General features: G+C 40.9%; 1 protein-coding gene across 2 annotated transcripts in view; it reads right to left on the bottom strand.

The window, feature by feature from the left end:
* slc4a11 (solute carrier family 4 member 11) overlaps positions 1-20507 on the bottom strand; it is a 35689-nt gene that overhangs the window by 11316 nt on the left and 3866 nt on the right. Inside the window, exons 1-16 of one of the 2 annotated variants that reach the window (XM_023990304.1) lie at positions 14141-14280; positions 9004-9054; positions 7697-7801; positions 7206-7261; positions 6747-6966; positions 6135-6216; positions 5873-5996; positions 5465-5683; positions 3825-3909; positions 3339-3464; positions 3010-3123; positions 2788-2920; positions 2380-2453; positions 1724-1994; positions 1335-1441; positions 1007-1172 (exon numbers count right to left, since the gene is read on the bottom strand). In XM_023990304.1, coding sequence (XP_023846072.1) covers positions 1007-1172; positions 1335-1441; positions 1724-1994; positions 2380-2453; positions 2788-2920; positions 3010-3123; positions 3339-3464; positions 3825-3909; positions 5465-5683; positions 5873-5996; positions 6135-6216; positions 6747-6966; positions 7206-7261; positions 7697-7801; positions 9004-9054; positions 14141-14177 — 1970 coding nt within the window. In that variant the 5' untranslated portion in view covers positions 14178-14280. Of the gene's footprint in view, positions 1-1006; positions 1173-1334; positions 1442-1723; positions 1995-2379; positions 2454-2787; positions 2921-3009; positions 3124-3338; positions 3465-3824; positions 3910-5464; positions 5684-5872; positions 5997-6134; positions 6217-6746; positions 6967-7205; positions 7262-7696; positions 7802-9003; positions 9055-14140; positions 14281-20507 lie in introns of those variants that run through there. The other variant, XM_023990303.1, reaches the window with a different exon arrangement.

Here is a 20507-nt window from a genome sequence, read left to right on the forward strand (position 1 = left end):
TGAAAATGACCTTGTTTTGAATCCATCAATAGTCTAGGCCCGTGTTTGTGGACGCATATTGTAGGCTTCAATATGAGGGGGAAATTAGTCCTAAAAATGCTTTCCAGTTTCACTGACTCTCCCAATGAATCGCAGCTCACTCACTGGTGATGGCATAATGCACTCATGCCAAAAGCTTCTCTCTCTTGTTTTACTTTGTAAGTTTATCAAATATTTGGTTAGCCTACAGCTGACAAATTAGAGTATTCTCCTTTCAGCGTTAGACATTTGCTTTCCAACCTGTGTTTTCCATGATTGTAGACTATTTGAAATATTGCGAAAGGCCAGTTTTGTCTGCATGCTGTTTGTTCACTGACAGATTTGTTGCACGTTCCCTACTGTAAGCTATGCCTCATTGGGCTACACTCCACAGCTAGGCTATTTTTTAAATAAGCAATTTATCCTCTGTGGCAAATATTTTGTCTTTCTCATGGTATAGTAGGCTATTCTGTATTATTTCATTTCTTTCGGAACACACAGCAGTAACTCTATAACTTTGGAAAATGTACTTCAATTTATCAGGCGTGCTGAAGCTCCTCCAGAACCCTTCGCGCGGCTCTAGAATTAACGAAGAGGCAACTCGAATGAACTTTGATCGCGTTTGTTAGAATTTTTACATTGCAAAAAGTGACAATTTTTCATGCCACGAGAGGTACCGAATCCGCCTCAAATTAAGCACTGGTTAAAGCCTTACGACAAAGTCATATTTAATGAAAACCAAATACAATACACAGAATAATAGAGTAGCGTTATAGAGTATACTATACAGTTGAGTGTGTTGAAAAAATGCATGTGCTGTGCTACAGCAAAAGTACATCATTGTGACAAACTCTCTTGCAGGTTTGTTTGCAATCATCAAACGATAATGTAATGATTCTGCATTATTCTCCTGGCGGTGCAGTTATGTCCACTTTGCAACACACGTTCTTTACCTAGAGTATAAAGTAAAAAATATATAAGATCCTACTTGGCTTCGGGGACGTGGGTGAGTGATATGACAATATTCTGGTCGATGAAGATGAGCAGCGCCAGGAGGAAGCCTAAGCCTACAGCGCTCAGACAGTTCATGCCCGTCAGCTTGTCAAACTGGGCCAGCCTGAAGATCTTCCCGTTGTGGAAGTTGAACACAGGAACTGTTTTGAAATGTTGGGAACAGTTTAGAAATGTGGCATGATTTGTCTTGTGGCATTTATATAGTCTTTTTCAAGGCTTGCTTGAAACATTTTGATCAATGACAAATTGGCCATTTTAAAACAGACAATTCCCTTTTCTGAACAATAATGTGTACTACTCACGCTCTACATCAAGGAAAAGGAAGGAACCAATGAAGGAGAATATAACGACAGCGATGGGTAAGGCACAGTCAGACACCACCTCTCTCACTTTGGCATGCAGATAAGGACTGTGGGAAGAAAACCAAGCCACATAGCAGTATGTCAACTATGCATTGGGCACAGAATAACATTTTGCTACTCTAAATTATATAAATTGAATTTAGCAGTAGACGGTTCGACAATGAAGTGTTAGTGCTGGGCTGGAACAAAAACAACCAGCAGACTGGAGTTGGAGACCCCTGAGATAAAGTGTGTCCTTTAGCCACCATTGATCTGACAGTGGTCAGCCTGGCAGTGGTCAGCCCGGCAGCGGTCAGCCCGCATATTAGTGCAACTTGATCTGAACTTACCTCCTCCTCAGCTGGTAGAGGGCATACCCCAACCACAGAGTCCCCAGCATGAGCAGGAGACAGAGGATAGGCCTCTCCCTGGTACACAGGACCAGAGACTCGGGCAGAAACACATGCGTGTCATGCTTCACCACAGGGGCCCCATGGCTGGTCCCATTCCCCAGCCTCTCTGTTGCATTTGCAGCCTTCTCCATTAACTCCTTGATCTCTAGAAGCACCCGCGTGCTGTTATTGGTTGCCAGCGTGGGCCCGTGGTAGAAGTAATTAAAGACTATAGGGAGAGAAAGAAAGGGGTAGAAGGGATAGGGATAAGGGCAGGGAAAGAAAGAGTTAATCGGGCAGCCCAAGGATAAGGGACAGACCGCAACATATGTATACGCTCGTCTGCCACTTCCTCAGCCACTGACTTGTGCTTAACTCAAGGGCGTCCTCCGGAACACATGTCAGTTCCCTTCAGAGCCTGCCCGGGGGGAATGGTTTGATTGCATGCTTCGCTCGCCTCTTAAAGACTGATGGATATATGCTGGGTACATTTACTGTGCAGATGACGGGCAGCCCGCTTAGATTCCTCTACATTTACACCAAGACGGATTTTCCCGGCGGGCGGAACACCTGAATATGTTGTGTAAATGTAAGCCCCCCATCCCCAGACTCACCTTTGACAGTGCCTTTCACCGAGTCCCCAACAAAGGCTATTGAAATGAACAGGGCTATGATTTCCTCTGATGAGCTGTAAGGAAAGGGTATAAAAGAAACACAGAGTATACCCCTTTATCTGAACAGAATAAACCACAGACCAAGACATAACAAACCAAGGCAAAGTCACACACTGATTACAAGTGAGTACCTTCAATGAAATGGGATGTTTATGGGAAAAAATGAAGTCAAAACAGACAGGAATGTCACATGTTTAGTGGGTTCAGTAGTCATGCTGTCAAGGTCCTTTCCTAACTATAAAGTTGAGCCTAACAGAGCTGAGCCAAGCTGTACTGCAATGGCCTGAACTGGTCTGGTTATACATCCAGCAGAAGTCTTATTCACTGAATGGCTGTTTGTCCACTGACCGTTTGAAGAGCTTCATGAACAGACTGACATTCAAAAGTGCTCCCAGGATGAGAAAGAAGCTGTTCCACAGGCCAATGCAGGCATAGAAGGCAGGGAAGTCCAAATCGTAGTCATCACAGATTCCCCGGATCACTACGAACATATAAAATATCAGACAATTAATTCAAGTCTACAGGATATTGATGTAGTATTTATGTTGTCCAGATGTTTAGTAGACATACCGCTAATAAAGATGGCCAGGGGTGCAGTAGTCAGTGGGATAACCAAAGGAGCACCAGCAAACAGAGCGTAGATCACTCCTCCGATGCTCTGGCCAACGATGACTTTCCGGACATCTATCAAGAACAGACCATTATAATGTTAGTGTAGGCAAAGATACAGATACAGTGAGTGACTATATACATTTTCAGGATTCAATCAACAGAAAATATAATTTATTTGAATTTAATTGAAAGCTGAATTATTCAAACATTTCAGTCAGGGTCATTCAGGCTTTGACAGATGGACAGGCACAAGACAGGGGGATAGAGAGACATCCAAATGATTGTACCTATCTCTCCCCGCGTGCTCTCATCGTTCAGCGAACCAAAGGCGATGTTAGGAAGTAGAATTGCAATGTACAGGAAGATGGCGGTGGTGGTGTACTTCAGCCAGGAGCGGTCTTTGCCGTACATACCTGTATGGACCAACAGGTGAGCCGTTTATAACTTTGCCAACCAAACAGAAAGCAGTTTACAACTCTGCCAACCAACCAAAGAGCAGTTTACAACTCAGCCAACTGTGAATACAGGTACAATCTTGGATATGAACTAGCTGTGATAATCGTAATGACAACAGCAATTGTAAGGTGAAAGATTGAGCTTTTTTCACAAGTTTAGGCTATGTGATGTGTTAAATATGATTTTAAAAACGGTGTATGTCATATTGAAGTCAATTATCAAAAATAATCCATGACCGGTCTAAATAGAGGGGCCGTAACGGCAAAGTATCTTTTAAAATGTAGTGACAGGAGGAAGGCTAAGCTTAAAAGTTATACCGTCTGTGAAGTCGGAGGGATAGAGTGGTAGTCGCCGACGAAGATCCTCATAGATACCTTGGCCAACTTTAAAGAAATCTGCACACTGTGGAGAAACAAACGTTTTATTGATTGGTTGAACTATCCTGTACTATTATGTGGTCTGTAGGTCTACTGCAAAGCACGTGGTCCTTTAGGGATAATAAAGTCTCTATATACAGTAATACAAGACACTAAACCAGACGGGCCTGAAACCACAACATCCACCACAGTTGTGTTTGTTAAGGCACACAGAAAGAAAAGCCCTCTGGAATAAGTATTTGACCTGGATTATTGTGGATGCGTTGGTTGGTTATTCAAAATAATTTTTACTAAGGTACTTCAAGCGCAACTTTTCTTTAACCGGGCAGGCATTTCTGTGTTGCGTCTCTACACACTAAGCCCAGAAATTTCCCCTTGATTTAAGAAGGCTACATAATGAAGTACTTTGTCGTTACAAGAGCCTAGATGCAGTCTGCTGCCAGGGAAATGCAACAGTTTGGCATACAGCTGAATGTGCAGTCCAGCTGCTTACCATTCCTGAGGACTTGATGATAGAGGGGGGAAAGGGATAAAAAAAATTGGCTGAAGTATTACTACATAGTGGAGCGACTCTTTATATGTCTGGATAAAGGAAAACCTGAGGGTGGTCCATCTCCACATGGGGGAAATCTCATAAGGGGACCACACCACTAACAGGGAAAATACTTTTATCATGCCGCTTTAAAGGAATAGTTACTCAAAGTAAAAGTAAAGTAATGCTCTTTATTTTATTTGCGTTTTAGCTTATTTTCAATTTACAGTGTTTCATCCAAACCAAATTTGGTTATTTACATCCAGAATCTTTTGAATGAAACAACCACACCCTATGTCGAAAATAAGCTTGAAAAACAGTGAACCATCCCTTTAACTAGCAGGTACAGTGACTTCGGAAAGTATTCAGACCCCTTGACTTTTTCCACATTTTGTTACGTTACAGCCTTATTCTAAAATGGATTAAAAATACAAAAAATACTCAGCAATCTACACACAATACCCCATAATGACGAAGCAAAAACAGGTTTTTAGAAATGTTTGCAAATGTATTAAAATAAAAACAGAAATACCTTATTTACATAAGTATTCAGACCCTTTGCTATGAGACTCAAAATTTTGCTCAGGTGCATCCTGTTTCCATTGATCATCCTTGAGATGTTTCTACAACTTGATTGGAGTCCACCTGTGGTAAATTCAATTGATTGGACATAATTTGTAAAGGCACACACCTGTCTATATAAGGTCCAGGGGTTGACAGTGCATGTCAGAGCAAAAACAAAGCCATGCGGTCGAAGGAATTGTCTGTAGAGCGCCGAGACAGGATTGTGTCGAGGCACAGATCTGAGGATGATGGGTACCAAAACATTTCTGCAACATTGAAGGTCCCCAAGAACACAGTGTGTAGATTGATGAGGGAAAAAAACAATTTAATCCATTTTAGAATAAGGCTGTAACCTAACAAAATGTGGAAAAAGTAAAGCTATCTGAATACTTTCCGAGGGCACTGTGTTTCCAACTGAACAGTGAAGCTGCTACGTGTTGGCCATGTCAGTCCCAGTCAGATTGATGAGGTAGCCCCTGCCTACTTTTAGTGTTTTTTTGCTGCGTGGGTCCGTTTCTGCATGGATCATCTGCTTCTCTGTAGCTGGTTTCTCATTGACCGTGGAGAGATGATGACGCTGGTGCACCAGCTCTTGTTTGAACTCCTCCTGGGTCTTGGCGTCCAGCAGTTTCTGTCTGAAGGAGATGTCTGAGAACATGGTGGCGAATGTGCGGCCCAGCTCGATAGCTGTCTTGGTGCTTTTCTGGGGGAGCGAGAGAATACTTGAGGAACATAATGGAACTATTAAGATATTAATCAGTTGCCAGTAAATTTCTCAACTCACAAAACACATAAATATGGGCATTACTGTAATATTGCCACAGACATATTGGTATTAGCGTAATATCATGTTCTGCTTGTTAAATTGTAGATAGGTCAAATGGAGCATTACCGTCCTAGGTGGGGAGAGAATGAGGATGACATATCGAGCCTCACAACAGTTTGCTCCCCAGTTCTGTGGTCTCTCCAGACGGGCGATGCAGACGTGGCGTCTCTGGAGGCTCTTCACATTGCATCTGGACAGACGGACACAGACAGACAAATTCAGTCAAACCTCTTGTCCCTACTCAGAGGTTTTACTGTGTTGGAAACATTACTTACGTAAAGTAATAACAAGTAATGACCGATAATACAGTATGTCAGCTGTTACTCACAGGACACAGAGCCAGGACTGCTGGTAGCGGACTCCAGTGGCAGAAGCAGTCACACCCTGAATGGTCTCGGACAACAATTGCACTGGGTAGAGCAAACAGGGGGTACTAATATCAACGAGTGTATCTTTTTCTAGTACATTGAAAAACAAAGCTAAATCATGATAAATGTTTTCACTGAGATATTAGGCATACCTTGATAAATATTCCATCACATTTATCACCAATGCCTTATGTGCTTCAAGGGATACTGCAAGATTTTGGGGATTCTACTTACCCAGAGTCAGATATAATTTTTATGTCTGTACGTGGAGTTTAAAGATAATTGATGTTAGCTTATTGTTAGCTTAGCACAATTGCTGGAAGTCTCCGGGCACAGTAGCCAGCTCCTCTCAAGAGCAGGGAAATTGACCTAACTATTCCAAAGCTGGGTGGTTGGTCATTTATAGTCTGACAAAGTTATACGTAGTAATCTATCATTTTTACATACAGACATTTTACTGATAATCATAAGAAACGAGATTCTATCAACCTCCTCATTTTAGAACTACATTGGCTTCTTCCAGCAATTGCCATTTGCAAACTGCACTTTGCATTTTATTCCCTGATGCACACCATTGTCCTCATCTCCTCCTGTGTCTGTGAACACAGTGTTCATGACCTCGTCCATGTCACAGCTCCCGTGGCCGTCTTCCGTTACATGGGTCAGCATGCACCTTAGCACCTCGTCTAGAGTGGTTGCCTTATCATCCAATAGGATACTGGCCTGGGCCAGGAAGCCATCTAGGTCCCGGTGGCCACGCACTTCCTCCTGGAAGTTCATCGGCTTCACATACTAGAGGAGACAAGGCCAGGGAAGATGTTGGTAGGAGTAGACTTGTAAATGGTTCCAACACCATACAGATACACTATGCGTAACTCAAACTTTCTCATGCAAACATCCCATTGAAGTTAGTACTCGGTCTGGGTGAAAGTTTGATTTCAAATATGTCATAATTCCACTGGGATTCACTTCTCAAGTTCCTTTAGCTAATATTAGAGCTGTACTGAGAGTGTTGTAAAAGAGTAGCTTACTTTTCTTGATGTGTTCAGGAGCCCAACCCCAGGGTCATCCCCAGAGTCATCTGGAACTACAGATGAAAGGTTTTTAAGTCGGCATCGTTTTCAACAGACCACATAGGCACATAGCTCTCAAGAGATCTGTTTCTCCATATTTATAAATAGTCAGTTCTGACAGCAGGTGGAATAGTAGAAGGACACACAATGACAGACTGTTTATTTCCTTGACTTCTGAGGAAGTCTTGGCACTGACTAGTACCTCATTACTGTAACAAAATGTCAAAATATGGAAGCTAGACAGAGAATAGTAGTTTTTGGCAGCCCTTGGTAAATACTATTTCATTGATTAGTATGATGCACACACACACACACACACACACACACACACACATTTTTATTAAAATATCAAATTAGTATTACTTAACATAACGTACCTTTGTAAAACAGCATACACACACACACACACACACACACACACACACACACACACACACACACACACTGACCTGAAATCCCTGTTTGGATCTTAGTGTCATAGTGGTCCTTAGGTGTATTGTCATGGTTCCCCACTTTGCCCTCAACACATTCCTCCCGCTCCACATCTCGCAACTCTGCAGACACAACAACACAGCAAAGGTCAGAGGTCAGGGATTAGGATACCCTCTCCAATGTCATAAATTACCATGCAGGTCCTTCAATCTCTGAATAGGCTAGTTTACTTCACTGTAGTGCCTTGCTTGATGTTATGGTACATTCATATATGAATGATGGAAAAGTACAGTTATACTTCCAGAACCTTGCCCTCCAAAGACAAACCTGCAGAAAATGCATAGTGTTAGCCTAATGGATGTAGCTACTACAATATCGATTGATTCAGTCAAGACGAAAACCCTGTTTTGGTCTCAAGGTTAAGGTATTAGACAAGGTCAACAGTATTTAGAGTATGAAGCTATTGGTCTGCCCTCTGGCTGTATTACCATCTGTTATAGAACACACAGTACAGAACATTGAGGCCCTATAAAAGAATCCCCCTAAAACCAGAAATGGCACAATATAACAATAGACGTCCCCTCGTAAATTTTCATCGTATTGAAGAGAAATATGTGTTGTAGATTCATGCATGTTTTATGAGGGAGAAAGAGGGCACGAAGACTGTATCCATAAACAACAATGCAGCTTGATCTGGTAATTAGCTTGGCTGAGCTATAACTTTGCACACATGTGATATATGAGTATTCCTCCATGGCATCGGCTCATTTGTCATCTACCTAGTTATTTACTAGTTCGTTTTCTTTGTTACTACCGCTAAAGGCCTGACGGTGCTCATTGGTGCATGAAATGAAACATTATCATAAATAACCACTGCAATCAGTGCATATTAGCTTTGCCCAGAGTGATCTACAGTATGTCTTACCACTGGTCGGTACCTATTCAAAATTGATACATTTTGTCAAACAAATATGAAGTATCTCATCACATCATGTGATATAATGTCATGTCACATCCTATATATTATCCTATGACGTGATATAATGCAATGTCACATCCTATCTATCATCCTATGATGTGATATAATGCCATGTCACATCCTATCTATCATCCTATGATGTGATATAATGCCATGTCACATCCTATCTATCATTCTATCATGTAATATAATGACATGTCACATCCTATCTATCATCCTATGATGTGATATAATGCCATATCACATCCTATCTATCATCCTATGATGTGATAGAGACCACAGCAGACGAGAGCACCGCTGAGCAAAGGGATAAAAGTCAACAATGAAACTCTGTTCCATACTCACCCATCTCCTGGAAAACATATCCATTCTTTGACCTCCCAGATGATGGAGCCTCTGTGGGGAAAAGAGAGAGAAATATGGGAAATAAAAAAGAGGAAACGGGAAAGTCTGAGTTCTGCAATGTCAAAGAGTGTTTTCGAAGTTTTCACTTGAATCGATAAAACAATCAGTCAAGCCAGCTATAATGTGTACCGAGAGACTGAACAAATCAATGTTGTAAATGTTTAATTACTCATGACATATTTGTACTCTGGCTGTACAACATAGATAGCATAGGCCTTACAGTATACAGATGTAGGATCTTCATTTGATCACCCTGTTGAAGGAGAACTTTCCTGCAATGCTGGAAATATAAAACGTGTAGTGTAGTTGAGGTTTAAAAAGCTTCTGAAGTTTGTAATTTCCACTTAGAAATTTCAGACCTGATTTTCCCTTAAGAAAAATGTACCAACCCCTACAAAAATGTCCATTAATTATAATCCACCTAATAATTCACATTTCCTTTTGCTGCAGGATTATTTTCCTGTTGTAGCAAACTGGCTTAAATTAAGATCATTCACCTGTATTGGCTATGCTTGGTGAGATGCATCAGCAAGCGTCATGATGTCCCTTCTCTTTATACTGTATGTAAACGACTTTGTTATTTCCACATGGGATATCCTGTCCTCTACGTGTTACTAGGACATAGTGGAACCTGGCACCATACAGTGCAAAGTGAAAGGTTAAGGGTGTAGTAGAGAATGTCCCCAGGTCTCAGTGAAAATGGTTCTGACAGAGAGTGGATCTGACACAGAGCTGACACAGAGTGAACCCCATGTTCCTGGCATTATCATGCCTTCAAAAACAGCTCACAGAATGCAGGCGACAACAATAAATGACGTTCGTTAGCTTTCAAATCCACCGGCAGGCTCGTAGCACTGAAATGCCTGACAGAAATACAGCAGCAAGTTGTTTATAAAGTCATAGCATTGCAAATGGCATTACTAACATGGTTGAAGTCAATTCCATTTAATCTGGAAGGTTTTTATTTCCTATGAATTTATAGTTTTATGTATGCGTCTGTAAGGAGTAATATTGTATTTTGTAGAATGCCAGAGCGCTATAAGAAGTTGGAGGAGGTGTCTTCTCATATGTCTCTAATTTATATCATTGAAAGTGTCAAGACATTTGATCCCCAAAAGAAACACATGAATTCAGTTAAGTTACCGTGAACCTGACCCCAACCCCAGATGGTGTTTGAAGGGCATGAGGAAATGTTTGTGTGTGTAGTCAGGTATCTCATAGAGACAGTCCTGTTCCTAGCAAGGTCCTGGGAGAGAGTAGCCTCACAGCCTTTCTACCATAGAAATAAAACGACTAGAAGAGAGAAAAAAATTCAGACCACAGCACATCGACTTGAATGGGAGTGTCCGTTCAATGAATTATATTTCCTTGGCTCCAGTATACTGTATCTCTATGGTGATTAGAGCGAAGATTCTCATGCCTCTCCCATTTCACAGGGTTTCACCTCATCAACTGACTGAGGACCTTACGTAACAGGGCCCTTATGTGACTGTCTGAGCAATGTGTGAGGAGACCCTATGATATTTAATGGCAGCCTTTTTTGTGTGTTATATAGACGACCACTTGGTAAGTTGAAGTCTTCTGTCAATAGTGTATATTTTAGGTCATGAACATCTATAGATATAATTATAATTATTTTGTATTTTTTATTTAATTTAACCTTTATTTAACTAGGCAAGTCAGTTAAGAACAAATTCTTATTTACAATGACGGCCTACCAAAAGGCAAAAGGCCTCCCGGCGATGGGGGCTGGAATTAAAAACAAAAATACATTAAATAAACGTAAATTAAATCAAATGCATTATGCATAATGCATTATGAAGTGGTCATAACGCACTGAAATACTTCCTCATACGGATGTATGATCCCTTACAGTGTGTTATTGTCATCTCAGAAAGACACTGACTAAATAACAGCCATTAAGACCGTTGTAGACGTTTCCTACGTAAACAGATGTAACAGTAAGGTGTACACATGCAGTAAAGGATGATCCCTGTGGGCTGGTAAAGTCTTACCAAGACATGTAAAATGTAGTACCAATTGAAGCCTACTGTACACCTCCCTCCACTACAGCATGTCTCCTCCCCAGGGCTTCTTCATGTGCTTGTGGATGTCCTGTTTAGAAGGCTGTCTGACTTCCTGAGGACGCTGTCTCGTGGTGTTGACAGAGATATACTGTCCTGCTGCTGGCCGCATGGCAACTTGGCCATCGAAATCAATCCCCAAAATAGTTTCCTTCCACTGTCCTGCTCCTGGTTGTATTCAGTTGCTAAAATGTGTATCTTCCTGTTTGCTTTGGAAGGTGAAATTGTTTTATTTTGTTTTTATTCAATCTGCTTTTAATTGACCACATGATCTATTTTGCAGTCATATTGCACTCTGAGGCAGATTCTTGGACTAGAAATAGAGTTTTAAATTTGACGGTTTGATATTCCCACCATGTTTTTCATTAAAATGGCTGTCTTGTTTCCAGAAAGCCATGTGGGGTCTGAGCTAACATGTCTTCAGAACAACTGCTGGAGGGAAATTCTATTTATCTCCTTTTATATTTCTGTTCTAATGATGCTGTTTGGTTTGTCTTGCCTTCTATGGTATGCTAACATATCATTCCTATGTTCTCTTTGAGGTACACAGTATGGTAAACTGTATGGTAAACGGTAGGGTTAACGGTATGGTAAACTGTACGGTTAATGGTATGGTTTCAGCTCTACGAATGACAGCTAATGAGGGAATATTTGTGGTTTGAGGAAAAGTTATTACCTTCAATAAGGACAAGAAGCTAGGTTCATACCTGGGGCGTGGCTAAGAAAGCCTCACTATCGTTGTTTAGGGAAAAGGCTATCAGCTTAAGGCAACTGGCCTTGGGAGTTTAGAAACAGAATAGCCTTGTCCTAGTTAAGTCTTTTCAAATAGTACATTCAGCTAGTTGCAAAAAGTGGGAAATGTTATGAATTCTTTTTTCTGTTTGAGCGGTATCTTTTACCCCCTTTGGGATAAATATTATCAAGGTCATAACCCCTCTGGAAGAATGGGATACATTTTGCTAAATCAAATGATTATCTCCCCTTCTGAAATACAGCCTCCCCATATTGCATAAATTATGTGGATGAGAAATTAAATGAATGAACAAAAAATGCAGGACTACCGTAAACATGAAAAGCAACCGGCAGAAAAATAGTCCTACTGCCTCACAGGTACAGGGTGTAATAACATTAACGGCAGGTTGTGTTGTGTTGTGTACTGTAGACCATGTCACTACGCCAGTGTGAAAGCAAGACATACAGCTCTTTCTACCACAATACCTTACACCAGTGAGAGTGCTTTTGCATGCCAGGTGAAGTGATTACCTCGTCAAGGTGCACAATAGGTTTGTCTCCGTAAAGATAACCGAACCAATAGTGTATGATTGTGGGTTTCTGGCATCAGAATCTCAGATGCCACCTACTGCCATTGTGCTCTCCCGTTGTTTCAAGGCACTGAAGCCCTACCCTGCAGCTGTGTTGACATTACAGATATGCACACACATGCCGTAGAAAAACAAGGAAATCAGTCAAAGTATACCAAGTTCTAGCTTGGTGCCAATACATGAATACTAAAAGACAACTTCAAACAGTTGCTTCTCCTTGACACCAATTCTGTGTGGCAATGAGGGATAATCCTTTTGGAGGCAAAAAATGTAACGAAGAGAAAATCGAGCTAATTATCTTCAGTTTTTAAGTGGATTAAATAAAATTCTATCTCAAGCCTGAACATGCTGGTTCAAAGTAAGACCACAGGGAAGAGCGTCTTATCCTCTCCATGAAGTGCCTTATTAAATAATTCCGTATGGTCATGATATTTGTATTATTAAATAAGTCTCAACAAACCATCCCAGGTCTAATAATACATTCAACGAGTGGAAACCTTGAAATTTACCAGATTAGAACATGTGGCTTTTTTCTACTGGATAATCTTACTTAATCCCTTGCCTGAGACAATTCAACCAGAGCAGATTAACCCATGAAGACCACAGAAGAGCCAATACAGGAAGTGGAAAGGGGTGTATGCCCCAATGATCACTACAGAGATTGTCTGAGCTACCTGTGTCATACATATTTTTAGGAAAAGGCTGTGCTATTCATAACTGCCCTGTTGTGCTATTCATATATAGTGCCCTGCATACTGTAACTGATTGGTTGGTGGCATGCAGCCGTCTACATTGTTTGTACAGTGAGAAGTTTGTGTGGTGAAGGACTTGAGTTTGTAAGACGTTGTAGTTCAAATGAAATGAAATCTAATTTTATTAGTCACATGCGCCGAATACAAAAAAGGTGTGGACGTTGTGGTTGTATGTAGCCTATATGTAGGAATAAGTAGGAGGTTATCTTGGTGTTCGGGAGGACGACTGTTACAGAGGCACATCTTCTGCCCTAAGAAAACCCATAATACTATTCACCTCAGGCAAACAGTCCTGTGCCTCAGACAAAGAGTCAGTCACCAAGCAAACAACCCGAGTCATATCAGAAACGGTCAAATACGCATCAGATGATATCCTTGTTATGTTCACCCATGGGCAACCAGATAAAATGTGTCAGCTCACTTCAGAATGATAGTTAACGGGTGCAGCTGTACTTCCCATGGCACAGCCAGGGTTCCATTTTCAGTCATATTGTAAATATTGACCCACACCATTTGCTTTTGAAATTTCCAGCTGTCCTGGCCAATAAAGGCATCTCATTTAGCATGAATGGTTTCAATATCAAGATGCTGGTGGAAAAATATCAAACTTGATTCATACAGTAACCAGTTGTAACAAGTTGTAAGCACACGTAGACAATGCCACAGATTCATTTAAAAACAATACTCACTCACACATTATACATGTAAAACTCGACAAAAATCAAGGCAAGTCTTGTTGAAGTGTAAAAGGACAGTGCTACCCTAAAATTCAACTTAATCACTAAGCATACAACACTTCCCTCCGGGTTGTCAGGTGTAAAGTCTAGAAGGCAAATGGCACACGCTTGCACATGTCTGGCACAAGGGTTCTCGGGTTGCACAGCAGGGAAACCCTCCAATCCTGGGCAAACTGACTTACCAGATGGCACAAAATGAAGGACCTTTATGGCTTCCATAATTTCCAAGTTTTCAGGTGAGAGACCCTCCCAGGTCAACCCATCATCCTCAGAAGTTCTAGTGGGATCACTTCAGCTATACTCCCTATGCCCACAGTGCTCACTGGAGTTCACACTCAGGAAGGGAGGATATCAGTACCTCCCCTAGCACATGGGGAAGGGGGGGSGGGGGGGGCTGTCAACTGCTGGGTCCTTGTGTCTATCTTTCATGTACAAATAGTAACATGCCCACTTTTTTTATATTTGGTAAACCTGGTTAATTTCAATGTCTGTATGGCCTTCACTCATGAAAGGTGCCTATTCAATCAAAATGGATTTCTGGGACAACGAATAATGAATGCTTGGAAGTTAAAGGGATGTTGCATTATATTTTTGTGTCTTCCAAAGCACTAATTTATGCATTTTGTTTCCACTAGCATTGCTACATCCAAAAATAGCAGCCAAGCGATTCAAGAGATCGGTAATTAACCAGCTAACAATTTTGGAGGAAAATAAGATAAAATAAACTATCACTTTAAAGCTAGAATCTGCAGTTGTAACATGAAGGGAGTTCGATTACGCTGAACCACTGTTCGCCGGTCTTTGGCTCGTGACGTGAACGGACAAAAGCTGTGAGGGAGGAGCACCCTTCTTTAATCATATCGTAATCTGCGTCACTCTGTCATATCGTCAACAAGGCAGCATAATGCATTGTTTAAAACATACAACACCTTTTCCATATAACATACATTTTCATAAAGGTAGGGTAAAGGGGGAAGCTAGGGTAAAGTTTTTTTAATCAAAAGCAATCACTTTTGCATGTGAAAACACTCAATACTACTCATTACTCCATATGCTTAACCCATGTCACTTTTGTTTTGAGCCAACTTCGCCGTCAGCCAGAGCAGGGTAGCTATGATTTGTCAAACGAATACATATTGATCTTAGCATGTATGGACTATAAGAAGATAGACATGAGATTTATTCTATCTCCTATTACTATCATATCACTTTGAACCTGGTAAGAGCATTGAGAGTCTGCCTGTAAATGAAAAGCGCTCTACAAATAAAATGGATTATTGGTATAAATGGATTAGGATCAAATACAAAAAAGATTAAATGTGACATGCAACTTTGTACACCTGATACAGATGTTGTTGTTGTTCAATATGTCCTAGAACATCATCTTGTATAAACATAGGAAAATAAAAGACAATATGCATTCCACTACTGCAGTTTTAATTTGTTGGAATGGGTTTATTTAAAATCTCCATGCAGGGTATGGCCTGAATAGGCTTACTCATCAGGGAGTGGAAGGTTGTTGTTGTAACACTGTGTACGATTGAAGACATAGAAACCGTTTTGGGCCTTGAGACCATATCTACTGGCTGGGGCCTAGAAAACTAACCTTGATAGAAAAATAAATAAATGAAGCAATGAAAAGATTTACGCCATAGTCTGAATTTGTCTAAAGACGCATCAGAATATCTGCAGAGCCTCATGTTTTTACTGTAGGTGCTTTGGATGCATGTGTCTTACAGATTACCAAATAGCATAATAATGAATTACCCTATTCTGTTGGCTGGTTAGTTATAATTCCTCCTCCTCCTGTGGTTTGTCCAAGATGAAAAATATATTTTGGAGTCAGATTTGCATATCCTTAATTCCTTTTTACTCTGAATTTGATACGGTAAAATATTCTCCGAAAATAGTTTCAGAGGGAAAAGATAAAAGGATGGGGGACTTCAAAATAGTTTCCCAACCAAATAATGAGCTTTGTGATTTTATGCTCATATTTTTAAAAGAGGTCTGCTCTGTTTGGATGACCCTGTGTTATATTTCCATGGATACCTTCCATTGAATTCCTCCTATCGGGATGTAATTACAACTGTCGTACCTGCTTGTTATTTCTGCAAAGGTTACAAACCTTGTAAAACGGTTTAAATTGACATCAAAGGCAGTTCCGCAACACACCGTAGGCTCACAGTAAACTTTAATTTCAGATAGTACAAAGATAGCATGTGTGTTAATAGACAGATGCCAAACAAGTCTAGATAGTAAAGCCTCTCGCTGAGATGCTATAGCCATCGTAATAAGGTGGGAAAGGCACTGTGTTACCTCTGTGCATGTGGTTTCATTGCTGGTTTCCGTTGCCAAGTGTGATGTAGCCTGAGGCTAAAGCCAGGGGTCGGAGCAGCACCTTACAACGATAGCTCTGAACTATACAAGCTGTCTGAGCTTGAGAAGACAAGATGCTGCAGGATATACATGAAGTTTACGGATTTATAGAAGAGCGAATAATGAAAACCCCTCAAAATATAGTTAAAGATAAAGATCTCTGAATCTCTTGAAGTGTTTTACGTGTCAAGGTTGCTGTAGGTTTCTCGCTTATGGGTGGCACAAATTGTGAGGGGAATGGGAATACCATATACAAATTAAATACTGTAGTATTTACTATAGTTAAAGCAGTGTGTTTTTGCAGACTGTAGTGTTTTTGCAGATATTACTGTAATATTTACTACAGTGCTTTTTTTGCGGATAATACTGTAGTATTTACTATTAGTATCTACAGTACAGTTTACTACAACATTATATAGAAATTACTACACATGGTTGAGGGATACTACAGTGTGTATTATATTATTCTACAGTATACTACAGTTTACTATATAATTCTGTAGTAAGTACTGTAGTATTCTATAGTAAACTGGAGTATTTTTTCATGTGGGAGATCATTCAAATGTAGGACTGTATGACGGACAGTTGATTTACACAAGACCTCAGGGCATAGAGAATTTTGCACCCTCCAATTTTTGTTGACATACACTTGAGCATTCAGCCTTAGGCAGTTTGGATAAATGGGTAACATACCACTCCCAGTCAGAGTAATCGACTAAAACATAGGCTTTCATACAGGCTCCCCTCCCCCAATCCTAACACTAACCATTAGTGGGGAAAATGCTAAACTCACCCAAGATCAGGCTATAGAGGCAATTTTATCCGACACCCATATGCAGCTGAGCTGTGGAGTCTGACTGTGTGCCTAGCATAAGGTGAAGGAGAGAAAGGGAGGCAGAGTTCCCAATCACATCAACACAGCACCATCTTGTGGACCAATAGGGAACAGCCTTACTAGAGTGTGTAACTGATCTGTCGTGATCTTAACCAGCTAATTGGCTGTTCATGACTCCAATTAAAAAGGCTTCTCTGCTCATATCTGGCATGACTGTATGGATATTAAATGTTACCTTCATATAACCTCACCCAAAATAGGATACCGCTAGGTCCAAGTTCAGCTCAAACACATCAATTAAAACATATACATGACACTATTTGCTAACATCCAGTGAAAATGATACTGTTTACAGTAGTAGTTGCAGAGTCACATGTACAAAGGCTCTGTGCAGGAGCCTTAAAGAGACACTGAACTCTGTCTATGCTATTGGATAGATAGAAATGACCGCAGCTGTTCAGCCCATGTTAGTGGGAAAATGGACATCTTCAAATCAAAACCCAACCTTAATTTACCTGTTGTGACACATGGATGTTCCAAACTCAATTTTTGCAGAGATTGACTTTATGATCAAATTATCCTATTTACACTATGTACTCAATTTTGACACTAGAATAACTGTTTCTGACTCATAGGCTGTTTCCTAAGGGGTTCCTTGCTTTTTAAAGGCAGTCGCTCTGTCACGTCCTGACTAGGGGGTTAGTCTAGTTTATATTTTCTATGTGGGGTTCTAGGTTGTTTTTTCTATGTTGGGGTTTTGGTATGATTCCCAATTAGAGGCAGCTGGCTATAGTTGTCTCTAATTGGGGATCATACTTAAGTAGCATTTTTCCCACCTGTGGGTTATGGGATAWTGTTTATGTTTTGAGTAGTGCACATTGCACTTCTGTAGTCACGGTTTGTTCGTTTATTGTTTTGTTTTGTTAAGTTTCACTATTAATAAAGCATGTGGAACTCTACATTCGCTGCGCCTTGGTTCATGTCTACAAACGATCGTGACACACTCTTTAAACGTGCAATATGCAGAAATCGCTTTGCCATTTCCTSGTTGTGAAAATTCTAATAATTCTCCTAATTTCATTTTATGTGACAAGATAATCATTGTACCATCTAAACCACTGTGAAATATATTTTCAATAACCACAAATATTGTATTTTCAGCTGTTTGAAGCTAGTGTACAAAACCCCAAAGCAAAAGACGCAAAAACTAAACATAAAGAAAAGGAAACATAGAAATAGCACACATAGAACAGATCTACCACCTCTTAGACTTGCTTTCAATGAGAATGACAGATCAATAACTTACATTTCTATGTGAATTTGGTCGGGTCGCGCAGAAAGTTACATATTGCACCTCCAGCTTTAATAGCTAATTGATGTTTGTGAACCATGGTGCATGGTCAGCGGGTTCATTGCAGGGACACAAAGTTTTTCTCACAATAGCTACTGTAAAACATGAATCAAATTCCATGTACAGTACAGACAAACTGGGAGAAACACTGTCTGGAATACTACTATAAACAAAATATATATATTTGTACTTATGTCAACAATTGTAAATTATATGCCCTCATATGTCCAATACAAATATAGAAGAAAAAAAAGATAAACAAATTGAAATGGCTTCTGCATGCTCTCTAAATTCAAACCTTGGGCTCAATTAAATCTGTATCGCCTAAGACACAACCGCACACCTCAAGGAGTAGGCCATTCAAGGAGTTGGTCTAATGGGGTTTTGTGATACTATCGGCCTCCCCCTCGAGCAATAGAGAACAAAAGAGGAAACCCCCCCCCCCCCCGTGCCATGTCATCATAACAACTCAGTGGACAAATGTAAACTGTGAAATAATTTACTGAGCTGGAGCTATAAATGTGTAACCAAATTCCCTCTGGAAAAATAAAGCTATTTTATTTTAACTGGGTGCATGGTCAAGTACAGATTGAACTCATGTTAGATCAACAATCCAGTTAACAATTTAATTGAAACTAGAAACTTGAAACTAAATATGCACACACACGGAGGGACTCAATGATCTTAAATCAATCATAGGGAAAACAGTCGGAGACAAGAAGAGTGAAATATAAACTAAATCGCTGCAAAATCACAAATCATACCAAACCGTCTTCATGAGGTGGCTGTGCACTCTGTCGCTGGTTACGGGAGTCTACTTGAAGACAGAGGGCGGCCAGGTTTGGTGGGTACCCCCTGCCACCTCGGTCAAGCACAGCTTGCCTCTCTTCCCAGACTTCTTGATGAATGGATCTGGTCCTAAGTGGACTTTTGAGACCAGACTAGCTAAACGAGGGCTGCATAGCGTGCTTGCCAGGGTAACTGGTCGAGGTGAGCTAGCTATTACTAGCTATTCCTCCCTCCCCATGGTGGAGTTGCTGGGTAGCTCTCCTGTTTAGTATACAGAGCTTTAAGTTGTTAAGTTATTCTAAACGGACCGTACTGTGGTCAAAGAGGCTAGATAGCCTAGCTTATGCTGACTAACGTCAGCTAGCATGCTTAACTTCCAGCAAGTGAAACGTACAAGATTTCCCCCAGCGTTATGGCAGTGAAGGAAACAAGGTTTGCATGCACCTCCGATGAAGAAGCAGCCCCCCGACCACTTGGCTGGGGTGACCCCGGAGCAAGGGGCCTTGGCACGGGTCTTAGTGACCTGTGCGCCCCTCCGGAAGAAAAAATTGTGACAAAAATGCCCCCCATGTTTGGCAAACAAGGTACTATGTCAGCCATTGCCAGAGCCCCCTGTGCCCGTAAAGGTGCCAGGCTTCAGGCAGGCTATACAGTCTCATGGAAGCACAACGTATGTTGGAAGCTTGTCCATGTTTATTGCTGCCCCCTCTGTTACCCCACATTCCACAGTCTTCACATGGTTCACAGTTAAATAAAGGTTAAATTAAAAAAATATTTAAAAAATTCAAGGGGTATATCATTCTCCCCAGAGTGAAAGTGACAAGTTGGGTCACTGTCCACAAGGGGGCGCCCCTCCCCCATGGATGGCTCATTATTGGGATTCCTGTAGCTCATTAGTCCCTATGAGGTGTCTAGTGGTACAGGTTATGGGCTCTATAGGCGATTAGTTGTTGGTAGCGGAGTCGAGGAAAGGAGCAGTGTTGGATACGACCACCCTATTATCCCACACGCAGTCTCTGTGGTTATATGAGCCCCCAAATAAGCTGTCTGTCTGAAGTTCAACGCTTTTCATTCCTGGGAATTCAATTCAATTACAAATCGCCCCTGTCTGTTACAACAGAAAGGGTAAATGTTTCAGAGCTGTCTGTCCCATTCCCAGCTAGGTTACAAGGCTCTTTGTCGCCAGTACCTATGACTG

The sequence above is a fragment of the Salvelinus sp. IW2-2015 genome, linkage group LG6.2, assembly GCF_002910315.2.
Source record: "Salvelinus sp. IW2-2015 linkage group LG6.2, ASM291031v2, whole genome shotgun sequence".
NCBI classification, from domain to species: Eukaryota; Metazoa; Chordata; class Actinopteri; order Salmoniformes; family Salmonidae; genus Salvelinus; species Salvelinus sp. IW2-2015.